We start from the raw sequence: 16,808 nt of genomic DNA, 5'->3' as shown, positions 1-16,808 counted from the left end.
GTTGGCTCCTGGTTCGAGTTTCCCAGTTCCCACCGTAGCATACCGCATACGTTTTCGAAAAAAGTTTATTTCTCGCAGCGCCCCCTAGTAGGGGACAGGTCGTATTGTCCCTGGCTTCCTACTGTATGTGTCAGACCTTTGGTCAGACCAAAGAACTTTTATGGAAAGAAATGACAGCTCCATGTTGCCCCATTGCAACATCAGCGCCCAGCAGCCTCCGCCATTTTTTATTTTTGGAAGCGTGACAGCGCCAAAAGAACCTCGCACAGGCTCGTAGTGGTCAGCTGCGGTAGCGCGGGCCCCTATAATCAGCCTCTCTAAACAGTAACTCAACGGGAGAACACTCTAAATTTCGTGGATTCACATCTTTTCTGGGCGTACTGCAAATCTTGATTGAAGTGGTGTAGTGCAGGGATGTAAAACAACAACCATATTGTGGAAACTAAGCAAAATTTTTCGTTTTCTTTGTTTAGTTTTTTCAAGATAAATAGCTAATGCGGCTGTCGTCCACTCCGTCAGAAGTGCGTTGCCGTGGTTTTAACCTCGGGTCCTTTGCATTTACTATTTATCTTGAAAAAACTAAAAGAAAAAAACGAAAAATTTTGCTTAGTTTCCACAATATGGTTGTTGTTTTACATCCCTGCACTACACCACTTCAATCAAGATTTACAGTACCCCCAGAAAAGATGTGAATCCACGAAATTTAGAGTGTTCTCCCGTTGAGTTACTGTTTAGAGAGGCTGATTATAGGGGCCCGCGCTACCGCAGCTGACCACTGCGAGGCGCATTCTGTTTCCAAAAATGGCCGGAGTGTCGTCTCTTTCCTTCCATGCTCTTTGGTCAGACGTCTGCTCTTCTTCTTCTTCCTCTTCTTTACGATTATTGGCAGATTACAATGTAAGTGCATACCGCCACCTACTGGAATCTATGTGGCGCGACCCGGTCTGATGACATCACAATCGTGACCCACACTGCCGCCACACACACTGCCACCCACTTTTCCAATTTGAATTAAGAAGATAATTAGTTGTGTCTTTTTTTTAATATGATACACTGGTTTGAATATGCAGTAAACCGTTTCTTTTGCAGATAGGCCAGCACATGCAATATCTAATCATCAATTTATATTAGTAATTTATCTCTGGGGGAATTTCCACCAATTCAAGGCTTCATACTAGTTTAGACAAAGAAGTGATGTGTCTGACTCAAGACCCACCCTACTCTGCCTCTGATTTGTGATTGAGTTTGTTCTGAGGGTAAGCCAATTAGAGGTAGAGTAGAAGTGACATGTCACTTTTTTTCTCTCCACAGTTTAAACCTGTCTATGGTAAAAAATGTGTCAATTTGAGAATAAAATGACATAAAATTTAAGAAGTATTTTATGTATTCATGCCCGTAGCTACCATTGAACACACAAAGTCATGACTGTATAAAAAGAGAGAGAAAATTAGTCCCCAGATCTATTCATCTGTCATTGATGTTTTAAAGCCCTCATAAATAACATGATATATGACAGTTGATCAGAAATGCAACAATTTGCTTCCTCTCTGCAACCTTGCGATTGCCATTAGTTATCTTCCTACTTCTTATCCCTGTATATTGATGTGACCGCTACGCTGCATACAGACACTAAGACAAATTCCTCGTATGTAACTTGCATACTCTGTGTGCTATATAGAAGGAAGAGACATAACTCACCACAACGTTCACATTTTGCATTGGGGCTAGATTGGGGCTTGACTTTGGGAACAGTTCTATTGAAGTGAATGAGTACCTCCGTGATGTTTGTGTAGATGGGCCATTGTATTTAATTGAGCAGTATTCTGCCATATGTGACCTGTATGCAGAATATATATTATGTGGGGAGACATTTATTTTTTGTATCAGTAAAGCAACAGCACAGTAAAGAGGATATTAATATGATGTCTGTAGTTCTTTATAGATCTACTAGCCTCTTAATTTTGCTCTCAAAGTGCACCAGATTGAAGCATTTTACTTTAAAATTGACACCATTTTCTTACTGGGGCGGCACAGCCCCCCCTGGACCACCCACGCCGTGCTAAAATGACCTCGGTATTTCTCAAACCCTGGCTACGGCCATGTATGTATTTAAAATACACAAAATACAAGGTCTGAAAGTATTTTGATACAAATTACATGTTATTTTTCTCTGTCCAGCCAAATACAAATAACAAAATACACAAATGTATTTGAAATACATGTATTTAAAATACTGCCCATCTCTGCTTGTTTCACCGACAGAGTTTGTCTAATGCTTCTTTCAGTGGAGAACTCAATTGAAAGAACAAATGAAAGAAATCACATCTTCAAATGCGCTTGAGTCTGAAGTGTTTTTTCAGTTTTATTAAACAAATCAATAATGGCTGTAATCGACAAAAAACTATGTACATGTTGATTATTTGTCTTAAATGACAGTGAACCCTGACACCACTATACATCAGATGGCAATAAGTCATTTTGTTGTAGGCTCATAGGCCACACACCCATTTAGGGGGACACCCACCATAGAAAAAGACTGTACAAGAAGCCGAAAATACTTCAAACTATTTACTGTCACTAACGATAAAAACAAACAAACATACAGGTTAGAAAAAAACACTATATTATTATAAACATTTTCACATTTAAGATGAACTGAACTGGCGGGACCGGACTTCTTCCTCAGCACAGCCTACACCCAGCCATGCTAGAGCTACTATTGGCCCAATTCCACCGCAGGTAGTAGCGCGGTCCCGCTCCGCTCGACTCGATAAATGGTCTCATTCCACCGGTAAAAACCGGCCCAGCCCGGTTTCATTTGGGGCTGAGTCGTGCTACTTTTCGTCCCTGCCTCGTCGGGGTTCTATTCTGCGAAGCCGGGTTCATACGGTGACGTGAAAACATAGTAGACGACTGATTGGTCAGGCAGAATCGTGTTTACTCTGTCTACTGACTGCAATGCTGGCGGCTGCATACCAGTTTAGTGGGCTTACCTTCTCTTCTGTTATGTATATTTCCATCAGTCTTTTGTGTTGCTGCCTTCGCCTCCGGTGAAATAAAATCGTGGCGGGTGTTCAATTAGAAAAAAGTCCGCTGCTCAGGGAGTCAGGAAGCTCTGTAGCTGAGTGCAGGCTGCAGCGCTCCGCTAGGCCGCAGCGGGTGTTTGGTGAAGCCGCGGTCTTGCCTGGTGTCAGAGGCCGCTGGGTACAGGCTTCATTCACTCTGTTGCGCCTCTCCCGTCCCCGCACAGCGCAGCGCATGCCTGTGAGTTTGACTAACTACAAAGTGATATCCATTCTCCTGGCCGCTTGTCACATTTGCCCATGTACACTGTAGGTCATTTAGAGGCACCAGTATTTCATAAACAGTTTAAAAGTTCTGTGGATGGATTTAATTGTAACGTTATGTTATAGCCTACTTCGGCTATAAGCGAAGGACAGATATGCGGTCGCTATGACGACCAGCTGTGGGCGGGGGTGGGTGGGGGCAGATGATCCGCGGTGGAAGCAAAACGTCCATCGGGCTGAAACGATTAGAGCCGAGTGGTGACGAGCTGTGCAGGGCAGTAAAATGTGGTGGAAATTAGCCATATGGGGGCTGGGGGAGGCCTGCACCGGGGAAGCATCACCATGGAGCCGTTGGAGTCGGTGGAGGTCTGGGGCTGCAGCTGGGGGTGACGGTGAGGGGCTGAGCGTGGAGGTCTGGGGCTGCAGCTGGGGGTGACGGTGAGGGGCTGAGCGTGGAGGACTGGGGCTGCAGCTGGGGGTGACGGTGAGGGGCTGAGCGAGCTAAAGCCGGGCTGTGAAACTGGGGGGAGAATTGAGACATGGTGGAAATGGGGGGAGGAGCTGGCTTGCAGGGTTGTTGCTAGAAAAGTCATTCATTTTGTAGCACAGAAGCAGCCATGCTCCTGATGATGGGAGACTTGAGCTGAGGAAGCAGGCTGATCATGGAGGCTGAGCTGCTGGCATTTTTGTTCCCGACAGTCTGCAGGGAAATACAAGGCATTAGATCATACTAGAAACCTATTTCATCTTATTGAGACTGCACTGTAGGCAATAGGCATCAAACTCACCATGAACTTGGTTTTCCCCTCATTCACTGTCAGCACATTTCTGGCCATGCGCTGCATGACCGGCTTCAGGTGGGCCTCGTGGTACGTTGAGTACTGCTGCTGTGGAAGAGACTGCAACACAAGGGAGGAGAGAGATACATTCAGTCAAGTGTTGTTTGATTCTTTAAGTCCTGTTATTTGCATTATGAACTCATGTTGACTTGCTTCAGTCAACCTTTGACTCCATTTGTAGCTCTATACATGATAGACTTCAGCTCACCCATGACCGCCCATCCAGCAGCAGCTGGGAGAGGCAGAGGGAAGCAGCACCGATCTCAGACGGCCGATACTGCACCATGTCATAATCAAGCAGACTCAGCTCCATGAGGTACTTGGCTAGCAGACGTGTCTGGAAAGAAGACTAGACAGAGAGAAGACAGTCACTTTGAGAGCCCCGATGACAAACTACATGAAGACAGGAGACAAAATTCCAACTCTCCAACTTCTATCTATCTATCTATATATCTATCTATGAAATTCCTTCTGCCAACGGCCATAAATGCATGTAGTATTCATCCCAAGGTGTTGGGAACTTTTTTGTGTGGTGTTGTGGGGAACTACGGTATTTAGTAGATAGATAGATACTTTATTGATCCTTTGCAGGAAATTCATGTGTCACGTAATGCAGCTACATTCAACATGTCAGGACAAAAACAGGAAAAACATGAGGACATTGAAACATGTAGCAAGGCACACAAAAAGTACTATCAAGTACTAAGAAAAAGAAAAAGGTGCAGCAATAATAATGTTAATAATAATACAGTGCAAAAAATTTGCATAAAGTGACAAACTCACGCTTTCAACCTTTGAAACCCTCCTGAGAAAGTGGAGTGGCACAGGGCGTCCGAGATCAAAGTTGAGGGTCCTCAACATGAGCTGCTCCATCTCCACAATCTGGGCCTTTGTGAATGCATGGTCTGTGTAGTAGGCCAACTTGTCAATCTCAAGACGGGGCCGGCGCCGCTCCTCATACTTCGACGCCAGCAGAATGGCGGTCACACCGACAAGCTGCAGATTGGCGCGAGACACTGCCACTGGCTGGACCTGCAGCATATTAAGAAGAATGTCAGCTAGTTCACAGAAAGCTAAACAAGAAAACCTTTAAAACATTTTTTTTTACCTGTAGAAAACGGTCCAGGATGGCAACCATGAGGTACAACGTCTCCTGAAGCAGCCCGAACCAGGAGTGAACCTCGACCATCCAACGAGCTCAGCTCGCATGTGTCCAGTGATTTGGGAACCCTGCATGTACTTGGGTCGCACAGCCAGCTGCACCTGTGGAGACAGGACAGAACAAATGGTAAAGTGACAAATAAACAGACGGTCTTACCTCAGTTTTCAAAGTAAATGAGGTAAATGGATGGAGGAACAGGTTTGAGGTAGGACTTTGCAATGTATATTTTTATTTGATGTTTGTGTGTATATATATTATGCACTGATCCCTGTTCTTTGTTGTACAGTGTAATCGACTTATAGTGATCACGGTTATAGTAGTCTCACTGACCAGCCTCCTCTCCCTTCCGGGAGAGTCGTCTGGCTGCACAGAAACAGGCAACTGGGATAAGCCCTCCCCAGCTGCTCTACAGCTGCTCCCCATTGGAGCGACTGTTTCAGTCGCTGCCGGATGTCCAGCCCCCGCTTATTACAAGCTCTGTCATTGGCTCCGACCAATGACATGTCAATCAGAGCGGCTTCCGCTCCCTCCTCCCTGTGTGTCGCTGTAAATAGTTCCCTGCCGCCTCAGTGAAAACAACAACGCTAACTAGCTAGCAATCTAACGGCAGGAACCTACAGGCTAGCTCGTTGCTACATGCTGAAAATGGCAAGTTGGATTGTTGGAAACTATTTTCCAAGGGCACTCTCTGTCTGTGGCGAGATGGCGACATCTTTGTCTACGCGAGACCACTGTGTTTGAAACAGCTAAAGGCCTAATTTAATGTATGTATTTTTAAAGTCAATAACATTCCTTTACTTTATATGTGCTGTATTCATGTCATACATATACAAATGACAATTAGCATGAGAAATAAAGAAAAAGAAAAAATCCGTTATAATCATCCGCTTATAGTGATTGATTTGACCTGTCCCAAGGTGATCCCTATAAGAGAAGTGCACCGTATTGTTTTGTCTGTCTAGGACCAAGGACCACAATAGAAACAAGTCTAGGACTTTATTGTGTGTCTTTGCTTGATGTTTTATTCAGATGCGTGTCTTTTTATGTCGTGTTTTTACCTAACGTCAAATCAATCAATCAATCAAAAGCATGATTTACCTCAAGGGGGTGGAGATAGGCATCGATGTCTTCGACGTATTCAGAGCAGCACTGTGGCATGTCTCCAAATCCATCCTGCTCATCCATGTCCTCCATAGAGGACATGCACAGTTCCATGGGCACCTCGTCCATGCACACATCGGCTGTCTCCTCTGCCACGGGGCGGAGCGGGGCTTCCTCCTCCTGACAGGTGTAAGCAGAGTGATGCATTTTGTGTGTGCTAGAGAGAAAGTGGGTGGGTGGATGGGTGAGTGAGTGAGTGTGAGTGTGAGTGTGAGTATGAGTGTGAGTATGAGTGTGAGTGTGAGTGTGAGTGTGAGTGTGAGTGTGAGTGTGAGTGTGAGTGTGAGTGTGAGTGTGAGTGTGAGTGTGAGTGTGAGAGTGTGTGTGTGTGTGTGTGTGTGTGTGTGTGTGTGTGTGTGTGTGTGTGTGTGTGTGTGTGTGTGTGTGTGTGTGTGTGTGTGTGTGTGTGTGTGTGTGTGTGTGTGTGTGTGTGTGTGTGTGTGTGTGTGTGTGTGTGTGTGTGTTCTCTACCTGTCTTTTCAGACGTTTGGATTCTGGTTGGTCAAATCTCCCCTCACTACGTCTCTTCCTGCTGCAGGAAGGGGAAGCCTATGAGGAAAACAGCACAAACAATGACAAACCACTCTACTGCATTTCTACTTTTTACATTTCAGCTACCATGCACCATGACATCTTCCTCACAAGAAACCTTTCCCACATGTTACATCCACAGTAGCCTATACACAGAGAAGCTAAAGACCTGATCAAAACACAGTATTCTGCCCTCAGTAGCATGTTGAGGTGCTACTAGTCTCATGATTGAACTAGCTTGGCACATAGCTTAACAGGTTTATTCAATAAAACACTGTGAAACTACATGTCTTTGATGGTGAGAGGAAACCGGAGCACCGGGAGGAAACCCGCACGAACACGGGGAGAACGTGCAAACTCCACAAAGGACCTGGGACGGACCAGGGTTCAAACTCCACAAAGGACCTGGGATGGACCAGGGTTCCAACCCTGGATCTTCTTGCTGTGAAGCAGCAGCTCTAACCACTGATCCACCATGCTGTTGCATTTCATTATTTGGATATTTTACCAATTCCAGTTGTGCTTTTCACTTCTCTGTGTAGATATTGTATATAACCTCATGTGTGCTATGTGTTCACTGTAAAACCAATTTCTTTGTGGACTGATAATCAATTAAATAACCCCTTGAAGTACATGTTGAAGACATTTTGGTTCCCAATTTTAGATGTTTACCTGCTTGCTCCCGTCCTCCAAGTCTCTCCATTGCTCCACTATAGCTCTGTTCACCTGGTGCGGAGCTGGGGGGTTTTCTGTTTCTGCTGCTGGCACTCTGAAGAACAGGATTCAAGTCAGCAAAACAAACATACAATTCCTACCCGTCCACACACTTAATTACCACCTTCATCAATGTAAATTTCAATTGAATGAACTGTCATCATGCTCAAAAGATATTTTAAAAAAATGCTCGTTATTTATGCTCCTGAAGTTCAATTCAATACCTTTTAAGAGCCTTTTTAAGACATTTTCAATATATTTTAAGACTCAACGTCACTTTCATCATGATACCATATTATATCAATTCTACATTCAAAAAGTAAATGACCAACCTTTCAGCAGCCTCTCTCTCTCTCTGTCTCTCTCTCTCAAGCTCCTGCTCCAGGTGCTCCTCTTCCTCTGCCTGCCGCTTGGCCAAGAGCTCCTGTTGGCGCTTCTCTTCCTCCTTTGGTTTAAAAATAAACAAATACAAATAAATCAATAAAAGACAGGCTTACAAGAAAAGACTGATCACTATCTGAAGGTAAACAAAACTTACATCGCAATGAATCAACTGTCGATTGTTTTCTCGATTAATCAATTCGTTTTTTTGGTGTATAAAATGTCAGGAAATGGTGAAAAAATGTCGATCAGTGTTTCCCAAAGCCCAAGATGATGTCTTCAAATGTCTTGTATGTGTGTGTGTGTGTGTGTGTGTGTGTGTGTGTGTGTGTGTGTGTGTGTGTGTGTGTGTGTGTGTGTGTGTGTGTGTGTGTGTGTGTGTGTGTGTGTGTGGGGTGTGTGTGGTGTGTGGTGTGGTGTGGTGTGTGTGTATGTGTGTGTGTGTGTGTGTGTGTGTGTGTGTGTGTGTGTGTGTGTGTGTGTGTGTGTGTGTGTGTGTGTGTGTGTGTGTTTGTGTGTGTGTGTGTGTGTGTGTGTGTGTGTGTGTGTGTGTGTGTGTGTGTGTGTACACACTCACAGCCAGAGAGCTTGACTGGGGCCCAGCACTGGTTATGTCTGTCTCTGGAAACCACTGCTGGGGCAACAGCGCTGTTTTGGAGGTGGGGACATCTTGGTTGAGATGCGTTTTAATTTTGGGGAGCTTTGGACAAAGCATGGCAAGTCGCTGCCTCCTGTCCGTATGCTCCTCTTGCTCCATCTGAAATCAAGGGTTTAGGCGATTATGCACACGATACCATTTAGCCCAGATCGCTTGCATGGAGAGCAGATCACAGCAAAACGTCTCCTTCACTCAGAGTCAGACATACTATATTATAGCTAGTTCAACACAACTCATGTTGCTTCATAACTTTACCTTTGTGTTAACTGGCACGCGTGGACAGTTTGTGATCTCGCCAAGAACAGCTCTCATTTGACCAGCTGCTGGGGCGTTCCGCATCTGGACTGGGTTGTCCTCTTCCTTGGCGGGCAGCAGCTGTTTCCCCCCAGCTTTCATCTGGACTGGGTTGTCCTCTTCCTTGGCGGGCAGCAGCTGTTTCCCCCCAGCTTTCATCTGGACTGGGTTGTCCTCTTCCTTGGCGGGCAGCAGCTGTTTCCCCCCAGCTTTCATCTGGACTGGGTTGTCCTCTTCCTTGGCGGGCAGCAGCTGTTTCCCCCCAGCTTTCATCTGGACTGGGTTGTCCTCTTCCTTGGCGGGCAGCAGCTGTTTCCCCCCAGCTTTCATCTGGACTGGGTTGTCCTCTTCCTTGGCGGGCAGCAGCTGTTTCCCCCCAGCTTTCATCTGGACTGGGTTGTCCTCTTCCTTGGCGGGCAGCAGCTGTTTCCCCCCAGCTTTCATCTGGACTGGGTTGTCCTCTTCCTTGGCGGGCAGCAGCTGTTTCCCCCCAGCTTTCATCTGGACTGGGTTGTCCTCTTCCTTGGCGGGCAGCAGCTGTTTCCCCCCAGCTTTCATCTGGATTGGGTTGTCCTCTTCCTTGGCGGGCAGCAGCTGTTTCAGCAGAATTGGGTGAGAGTGGTAATTGCTGCTACGTCTGTTTCGCAGGATGGACCCCTGATAGTGATACAACTTGTCCTACTTTGAATTACCCAGACAGTAGCCTATTGGAGATGGAAAAGTTGCGCGCAAAGGAGATGGGCGTCTCCGCGATCCATGCGCAAAATGTGGTCATCACTGCGCGGTATGAACAATGAATGAATACGAAATGGAAGTGAACATCTCATCCTTACTCAACTCCTCTTCTTGGAAACCGGAGTCGGTGGTCATTTCTCTGGTGTTTTCTGTCATCTTCTTGGTCGGCACCGTGGGGAACTCTCTGGTCCTCGCCGTGCTCTTTCGCAACGGGCAGATGAACACCAAGACGACGCACCTGTTCATCCTTAACCTCGCCATCGCAGACCTGTGCTTCATTGTCTTCTGTGTGCCTTTTCAAGCCACTATCTACACTATGGACGAATGGGTGTTTGGTCCTGTGGTTTGCAAAGCGGTCCACTTCATCATTTTCCTCACCATGTACGCCAGCATCTTTACCCTAGCAGCTGTTTCCTTGGACAGGTGCGTTTTTAGTGTTTCTAAAGGTGAAATATATGCAGAGGGAAAACTTCATTATACAGCATGAAATCAAGATCCATATGCATATATGCCTCATGATGGGGGGGGGGGGGGTGAAGTACTTTATCATTTATTTCACATTACGGTAATTTTAATTTTTTGACGAAATATAACTTAAAGTTCTGTAATATTTTCATTGAATTGACAGTAGGGGTGACCGGGACATGTTGTTACACTTTTTACCATTGCTGTATGTTTCAGCAGTGCTACTACATTAGTCCTATAGGTAAATTAAGGTGTTCTCTCAAAATTGCATTGTTACATTTTGGATAAATACTGGAAGCAAAAGTTATTATAAAATAACACTTGACCGCACTCAATTCCACTTCATTTGGAGTATAAAGTAGAAATTATAGGCTATAATAACATGAAACCACTCCCATTTTGAAAACAACATATGACACCCACCCATGCACCCACCATACAGCAGGTAAACAACATCCCTCACCCATCTTATACACTACACCAAAACAATTCTGGTACGATTCCAGACACTAAACCCCTTGTGAGGCTGGTCTAGAAGTGAGGAAAATGAGTCAGCGCGCACATCCAAAGTGAAAAATGGCAGGTTCTGAGCTGAAGCTGAACACAATACAACAATGAATAAACTGCTCGCACACTGCAGTGCTCCAGTTTCAGTGAGTTATTGCACTTATTGCAAACTTTAAAATTACGTTTCGCGCTCCAAGCTCTTCATCAGAATTTGGTGCAATAAATCACTGAAACTGGAGCCCTGCAGTGTGTGCATGTGGTTTTATTACCAGCCAGCCGCGACAGCGATGCTGTATTTTTTTCAGCTTGTGTGTGTTTGTTTCTGTGTGTGTGTGTGTGTGTGTGTGTGTGTTTGCGTCTGTGTGTGTGTGTGTGTGTGTGTGTGTGTGTGTGTGTGTGTGTGCGTGCGTGCGTGCGTGCGTGTGCGTGCCCCTGGCCCACATTCGTTTTAAGTTGCAGGCGTCGCGACTTAAGGTCTCTTCTTGTTCATTATGAATTGTCTAGAAGTGAGGCCACTTGCTACACCAGCCAAAGGTTGGTGGCATTGTTGTTGATGTTGTTGTTGTTGTTTGGGGGTTTTAACAACATGCCACAAAATCAATGTGACAACTAGCCCCACTCTCCCCTATCCCCTCCAACCTCATTGCTACAACACCTTTGCGGACCATCTGTATAAAACATCTGCTGTCTGGTCATACAGGTATCTAGCCATTTGCTACCCACTGCACTCCAGGGAGATGAGGACGCCAAAGAATGCCTTGACCTCCATCTGCCTGGTGTGGGGCTTGGCCTTGGTATTCTCTGGACCGTATCTCAGCTACTACAGACAGATGGACCTGGGCGGTGCAGCCGTGTGTATCCCCTCCTGGGAGTCCAAGCCGCGCATCATCATGGACGTGTTCACCTTCGTCTTCGGGTACCTCCTCCCCGTCCTGGTGCTGAGCCTGACCTACGCCCGCACCATCCGCTACCTGTGGACCGCCGTGGACCCCGTCAAGGACATGTCTGAGTCGAGGCGGGCCAAGCACAAGGTCACCAAGATGATCATCACTGTGGCCGCGCTCTTCTGCCTCTGCTGGCTCCCCCACCACCTGGTCATCCTCTGCATGTGGTCCGGACACTTCCCCCTCAACCACGCCACCTACATCCTGCGCATCCTCTCCCACCTGGTGGCGTACACCAACTCCTGCCTCAACCCCATCGTCTACGCGCTCGTCTCCAAGCACTTCCGCAAGGGCTTCAGGAAGGTGTTTGGCTGCGCGCTGAGGAAGAGGGTGGTTATTAACAAGGTGCACGTCATTCAGGTGGCGAGCACGGTCAGCAGTATGGAGATGTCCCACTAGAGCTGCCCCGGGTTGTGTTTAATCCATGTGTTTTTTTTATGTTTTTGAGCCAAAAGCTTCCCCATAACTTGCACATGTTGTCAGCATGTGGTCTGTGCTCTAGACACCACATGAACTTAGCAAGGCATGCACGATTCATAATACTCTGAAAGTGACTTATGGGTGGTCACTGGTCAGATTCTCCTACCTTTGGTGGAAACCACACAAACACTGGCCTAAAATAGCACGTGCTGGGCACCCATGCAGTCATCTCAATCTTGAGAATAGAACATGCGTGTTCATCTTTGTTTCTTGGTAAGATCATTTCAAAGAAGTTGACATAACACAATAGGGTCAAATTATTCCTCAGTTCTTTTTGGTTAACAAATTCAAAGTAATGCCTACATAGTCCCACTATATTTAAGCAATATATCACGAGAGCAAGTGTGTTGTGGTGAATATATCCCCCTGATCAGTTGTTATCCCACGAGGCCGCAGGCCGAGTGGGATAACAACTGAGCAGGGGGATATATTCCACAACACACGCTGCTCGAGTGCTATATTGCTTTTATAAAAGGGTTCCAAGTATAATAATATAATAATAATAACACTATAAGTCCGACTGGCATGGTATTCTGAGAGTCAGTTGAAACACTACTGTAAGGCGGGACCTCTAGCAAGAAGATAGACGTGCGGGTGATTTGATTGGATCGTTCTGGAGACTGAAGTTGACATTGGCCAATCCTGGCGCTTGGCCGAGAGCTTTCTGGAAACCCAGGCAGCTCGAGCGCAGCGTTGCATTCTCAGGGCTTGCCCGACACCAACTAACGTTACGGGGTTAAATGCGGGGTTAAATGCGGAGTTAACAGCCTTTCTTTTGCAAAGAAGACATTAGCCCGCATCTATTCTTGTACAAAACATCATTTTCTGCTAAGTATTAGTAAAGTTATAAGCGAAGATCGATTCACAAGGATCTGACAGCTGTCTCCGCCATTTTTTTTTTCTACGTTGTCATTTGAGGTAAGCCTTATTATTACTCTCTTAGTAAGAGAGTTGCCATGGCAACCAATAACCCATGGCCATGGGTTATTGAACTCGGTTACTGGAATTATACAATGGCTGTGAACCAATCAGATTGCTTGATTTGAGAGAGCCATTTTATAATTAAGCAATATATCACGAGAGCAAGTGTGTTGTGGTGAATATATCCCCCTGATCAGTTGTTATCCCACGAGGCCGCAGGCCGAGTGGGATAACAACTGAGCAGGGGGATATATTCCACAACACACGCTGCTCGAGTGCTATATTGCTTTTATAAAAGGGTTCCAAGTATAATAATATAATAATAATAACACTATAAGTCCGACTGGCATGGTATTCTGAGAGTCAGTTGAAACACTACTGTAAGGCGGGACCTCTAGCAAGAAGATAGACGTGCGGGTGATTTGATTGGATCGTTCTGGAGACTGAAGTTGACATTGGCCAATCCTGGCGCTTGGCCGAGAGCTTTCTGGAAACCCAGGCAGCTCGAGCGCAGCGTTGCATTCTCAGGGCTTGCCCGACACCAACTAACGTTACGGGGTTAAATGCGGGGTTAAATGCGGAGTTAACAGCCTTTCTTTTGCAAAGAAGACATTAGCCCGCATCTATTCTTGTACAAAACATCATTTTCTGCTAAGTATTAGTAAAGTTATAAGCGAAGATCGATTCACAAGGATCTGACAGCTGTCTCCGCCATTTTTTTTTTCTACGTTGTCATTTGAGGTAAGCCTTATTATTACTCTCTTAGTAAGAGAGTTGCCATGGCAACCAATAACCCATGGCCATGGGTTATTGAACTCGGTTACTGGAATTATACAATGGCTGTGAACCAATCAGATTGCTTGATTTGAGAGAGCCATTTTATAAATAATAATAATACCCCCACCCTAAAACACACACATTAAGAACAGAAGAAATAAAGGGATCACTCTCTGTAGGTTACAGTTTTGGATGGAAGCTTGGATGAGAGTCTTTCAACAGGGTTGTGGAATTGATGCAATGTTAGTGTGAAAATGGCTTGAGTCTGAGGAACTGTAAGTGCTGTTGGACTGATAATTACAGTACTTACAGTCAGAATGTTATGCAACTTGCCATGACAACGGGTGTACTTGTGAATTACTTCTGCATCAATGTATGTTGTGCTAATAACAGTGCATATGCCTAACAACAAGCCTAACTATTATAACTTTTGGCTATTGCCACCATGTGCTGCATGATGTTGACAGTGGAAAAAGCAGGTGTTGCATGTTCATTGACGGCCATATGGACCACCGGCCTTCAGTGTTGCATTAGTGATAGTGATAGTCACAAAACTGTGCCTCAATAACTGTGCAATGACTGTCCCAAAGCTTTGCTTATATAGATCTATAAACAACTGTGTAATATCTGACTTACAGCCTGTTTACAATCCAGTGTGGTTTACATATACTTAGTTTGTACATAAGTATTCAACTATTATTATTATTATTATTTCTCCTATACACATATTTATAACGGTCACCCTACATCACACTTATTGTATATAATGTAAATAGCAGTTACATTGAGAGCAACATATACCAGAGTCAAATTCCCTGTATGTCTACTTGGCCAATAAAGCTGATTCTGATAGTTTGACAGATTTCATGGAACTGGCTGTACAGGGGAACTATTGCCATCATTTCAGTGAACCTAAAACGTATGGCTGTATTGTGAGATAGGCTATACAGGAAAAATTGCTCCTGGTTTCTTATATGTATACCGAGACTATTGTGTATGAATGCAAGATGGTACTTTGTGTGCACAGCATATTAAGTCTTCAGTTAATAAATACATCTGTCTGGTTGTTCAGTAGCCTTCGTGCCAGTCCTTGTGCAACATGTTACAGCTGACGTGCTGAAGTCCCACCGACAAACATGATGTGTCCTCCATATTATTATCATTCTCTCAACAATTATAGCTTTCATATTAATGCTCCCATTAATGTCAGTGAGTTCATCCTCTTCTACATGATTCATCATAGTGGAGATGACATCTGTCAAGTGGCTACCAACCTCTTCACATGAGATCACATAATGACCTTGTCCGTTTCTTCAAACATCAGCACTGAAGTCTGCGGCTGCATACCTACAGCCTCATTGTAGCTCCTCTACTTGTCATTCATGAGTCCATAAGGAGAATTTTCTGTTACATGTAAATGTGAGGAACAGCAGAGTTTTATAGATAACTACTTGCATAATGCAATACATGGATTACAGTTAGTTCTGGTTCCTAAGCACAGCCTGGATTCATCCATTTCCTTATGGTAAGCAGGAACCCAGAAGTGAGAACTGATGTGTGTGTGAATATTTACAACCTAACTTGGTCAAATCCTTTACATCATGACAAATTACTCTCATTCTAAATGGGTTTTTGAAGGCTGATACATTTTACATACTGCTATTTTTTAATGATGCTCCCGATAGCTGATGTTTTGTGTCAACATCTTCCAATTTTACAAATTATTATTATTATTATTTAAGTATTCAGTGTTTCTCCCAGAAGACTCTCAACCACCTGTTCAATGGTAGGGAGAAATCTGGGATGTGTTGCTGCACATTATTTGACACACAAACAAAACAAACAAACAAAACATTGAACAATTAAATCAAAATTTTAAATGTGCAAAGAAAATAAAGTTTCATGTGAGGTTTGACAGAGCGTTTTAGCTGTGATCCAGATTGGCAGTGTACCTCACTGATTGGCTGAATTTAATAGAAGTTAAATAACATCAAACCAATATATCAGTCTAACCTCAATACGCCAACAATACGGCGGAAAAACAGAATATAGGTCACAGTCACATCATTCAGGCAATATGATGCACATTCATTGACATTTATATTGCCATGCCATGGTCACACTTGACATACATGTATGATCGCATGATCTCATTGAGTCATTGAGTTTGCAGCCGCCTATAGAACTCCTTTGCCTTTACAGTAACAGTGCAGTTGAGATGATACAAACGGTGATGCTGAAGTGTTTGCTGTCCTCTTCGGCTTCATTTGAAGTGTCATCCACCCAAAGTTTCACCATTGACCATTTTTCAGCAATTTCATTTTAACCTGGATGTGAACTGTTATATAAAACAACCTGGTTGCATAAAATACCACGAGCAGCAAATAATATCCTTGAAGAACAATATTACTATTATTTTTTGTCAACAATGTTTTTATTGAAGTTTTCCAAAAAAAAACAAATATACAAAAGATGTGTCCCTCCATACAAAATTAGACATTTCACAAGTCACACAAACATTCAAACATTGGAGCCCCTGTGTTACCTCCGGCTTGGTTGGGTATCCATACAGGCACAATTGGCTGTGTCTGTGGGTGGGCCGGACACCTTGGTCGCTACACTAGTGCCTCCTCTGGTTGGTAAGTGGCTGGGGTGCCTGTTGGGGGTTGGGAGGGGAACTGGGGGGAATTGCATGTGTGCACCCTATTCCCACGCCCTACGTCCTGCCAGTGAAACTCCTCACTGTCAGGTGAAAAGAAGCAGAGGGGGTGGAACGACCGGGGACAGCAGGGGAATTGGGGAGAAAATCTGAAAAAACGATAAAAAAGAAAAAGAAAAACCTTGCTTGTTGTACCTTTAAGGGCAATTAATCAATCAACTCATAGAGAATAAATATAAAGAGAATTAAGTCCAAACTATATCCAGTTAGCAATGATAAAGTATTTACTGACT

The 16,808-nt window shown here is 44.6% G+C and overlaps 1 protein-coding gene across 1 annotated transcript; it reads left to right on the top strand.

The window, feature by feature from the left end:
• Window positions 1–9,835: 9,835 nt before the first annotated feature.
• LOC310775596 (galanin receptor 2a) lies at window positions 9,836–12,077 on the top strand (the record flags this gene model as incomplete). The annotated part of the gene is made up of 2 exons (XM_083635761.1): window positions 9,836–10,185; window positions 11,435–12,077. 2 exons carry the CDS (start codon window positions 9,836–9,838, stop codon window positions 12,075–12,077), a joined length of 993 nt encoding a protein of 330 aa, XP_083491887.1.
• Between the last annotated feature and the right edge of the window lie 4,731 nt (window positions 12,078–16,808).

The sequence above is a fragment of the Poromitra crassiceps genome (assembly GCF_964638095.1).
Source record: "Poromitra crassiceps genome assembly, chromosome: 4".
Taxonomy (NCBI): Eukaryota; Metazoa; Chordata; class Actinopteri; order Beryciformes; family Melamphaidae; genus Poromitra; species Poromitra crassiceps.
This window is presented reverse-complemented; position numbering and strand designations above follow the sequence as displayed.